The sequence below is a fragment of the Gadus morhua genome, unplaced genomic scaffold (genome assembly GCF_902167405.1).
Source record: "Gadus morhua unplaced genomic scaffold, gadMor3.0, whole genome shotgun sequence".
NCBI lineage: Eukaryota > Metazoa > Chordata > Actinopteri > Gadiformes > Gadidae > Gadus > Gadus morhua.
Window position 1 is genome coordinate 17,715 of NW_021964131.1, and position 2,178 is coordinate 19,892.

Below are 2,178 nucleotides of genomic sequence, written 5' to 3' on the forward strand. Positions count from 1 at the left end.
TTGGATAATGTTACGTTTCTTCGAAATCACTTAATTTACGGTTTGAGTTCAGATCTCTCCTGTTAGGTTTGTGTACGGTAAAACGTATGAAACAGACTTAAATACGTAACATAATATCAAACGTGGACAGCAACACCTGTCTCCACTCTGAGAAACAGTGAATAGGATGTGTGACTGTGCGTTGAATCGGGCATCGATCTCCTGTCAGCCCTCTCAGAGGAGCGAGGCGTTGTGTTTTATGGGCTCGGCGCCCACTGAGCGGGTGAACCACGCGTCACACACACTGCAACACCACAACACTGAGATCTGCATCTGAATCGGTTTTGGCTGAAAAGGGATCAAGTCCCTTTTGTTTCGATTTTTTCTTGTTTTTGTTGGCAATTGTGCTTTGTATTAACTCTGAACTTCTTGGCCCTTTATTCTCTCTCTCTCTCTCTCTCTCTCTCTCTCTCTCTCTCTCTCTCTCTCTCTCTCTCTCTCTCTCTCTTTCTCACACACACCACACACACACACACACACACACACACACACACACACACACACACACACACACACACACACACACACACACACACACACACACACACACACACTAACTTCTTGAAAACATTAACATTAAATACGTTAACTTTGATATTTATTCATGGCCTATAGGTCTAATTTACACGGAGATGGCAAAGATCCTGACATTTATCAACTATATAATATTTAATATGTAGGTTTAATATGTAGGCTAATATTATTTAATTTGAATTATTGTAATAATTATAGAAAGATAACTATGTGCCCATAGATCAACGACGAAGCGTTGGATCGGTTAAACGAGGCCTTCACAGTAAAGGCCTCTCAGTTAACCAGCGAGTCATAACAGAAACACATTAGATCGGCCAATATTACAGTGATCATATTCTGCTAAATTCACGGCCAATATACCACCCTTTATCAGGTTCTCTCTCTTTCTCTTTCTCTCTCTCTCTCTCTCTCTCTCTCTCTCTCTCTCTCTCTCTCTCTCTCTCTCTCTCTCTCTCTCTCTCTCTCTCTCTCTCTCTCTCTCTCTCTCTCGCAATCTCTCTCTCCCCCCCCCTCCCTCTCTCTCATATGACCGTGAACAGTTCATTAAAATGTGTGCCTTTAGGGTAAAGTCTGAAGCCGGGTATTAGAAGACTTTCTGACTTCAAATGAAATAGCAAAACAGAATTATTTATAGTGTGCGTGCGCGCGTGTGTGTGAGTGTGCGTGTTTGAGTGTACGCGCGTGCTTTTTTGTGTGTGTGTGCGCGCGCGTGTGCGCGCGTGATTGTGTGTGTGTGCTGTCTCCCAGGTAGGCCTGCTGAACACGTGACTGCCTTACCTTTTTTAATGACAGAGTGGTCGAGGATGCCGAGGGCAGACGCTTCCTCCATCCCCTGTAACAGACAGACAGGCAGACGGTCAGACAGGCAGACAGACAGACATAAAGGCAGACAGAGAGACAGACAGAGAGACAGACAGACAGACAGACAGACAGACAGACAGACAGACAGACAGACAGACAGACAGACAGACAGACAGACAGACAGAGGGACCGACAGGGGGACAGGCAGACAGAAAGACAGGCAGACAGGCAGACATACAGGCAGACAGAGGCACACTGGTCAGCCATATTCAGCCTGCCCTTACAGTGAAAGCACACATTGTATACAGCGATACGATGAAGGGGGCTTTATTTAGAACTGAGATGAGAGAAAACGAATATAGAACAAATGCCCATTAGTGTTGCAGTTTATTTTTGCTGTTGCTTGATATCTCCTAATTGTATTATTTCAGATATCCATTCTGACTATTTGATATCTTTATTGGACTATTTATTTAGTATTTGTAATGTGTATATGTATTCATACAATGTGTGCAACAATTCGTTAAACAAGGCGTAGGGTTAGGCGAAATATCATATTTTCCCCTCAAATTCGATGATCATGTGGATTCTATCATTAATTAAGTCGTTAAGTGGAGATAAACCTAATTGATTGGCCCAAGCGGTAGGCTCTAATTGAGCATAATTCGATTAAATTATAAATCATGATTCTAATTTATACTAAATAATGATTTAACGAATATGTAGAATAAATGTCTGTCATGAAAGAGTGGCTAATAAAACCGTTTAAAATCCGTATGCTGGGAAAAGTTTAATTTTCTATTC

General features: G+C 42.1%; 1 protein-coding gene across 1 annotated transcript in view; it reads right to left on the reverse strand.

The window, feature by feature from the left end:
* The window catches only part of LOC115539059 (transcription factor AP-2-epsilon), a 5,495-nt gene extending 4,077 nt beyond the window's left edge, over window positions 1-1,418 (reverse strand). Inside the window, exon 1 of the mRNA XM_030350263.1 lies at window positions 1,351-1,418. Within this exon, the coding sequence (XP_030206123.1) occupies window positions 1,351-1,402 (52 nt within the window). The 5' untranslated portion in view covers window positions 1,403-1,418. The remainder of the gene's footprint in view (window positions 1-1,350) is intronic.
* Window positions 1,419-2,178: the final 760 nt, after the last annotated feature.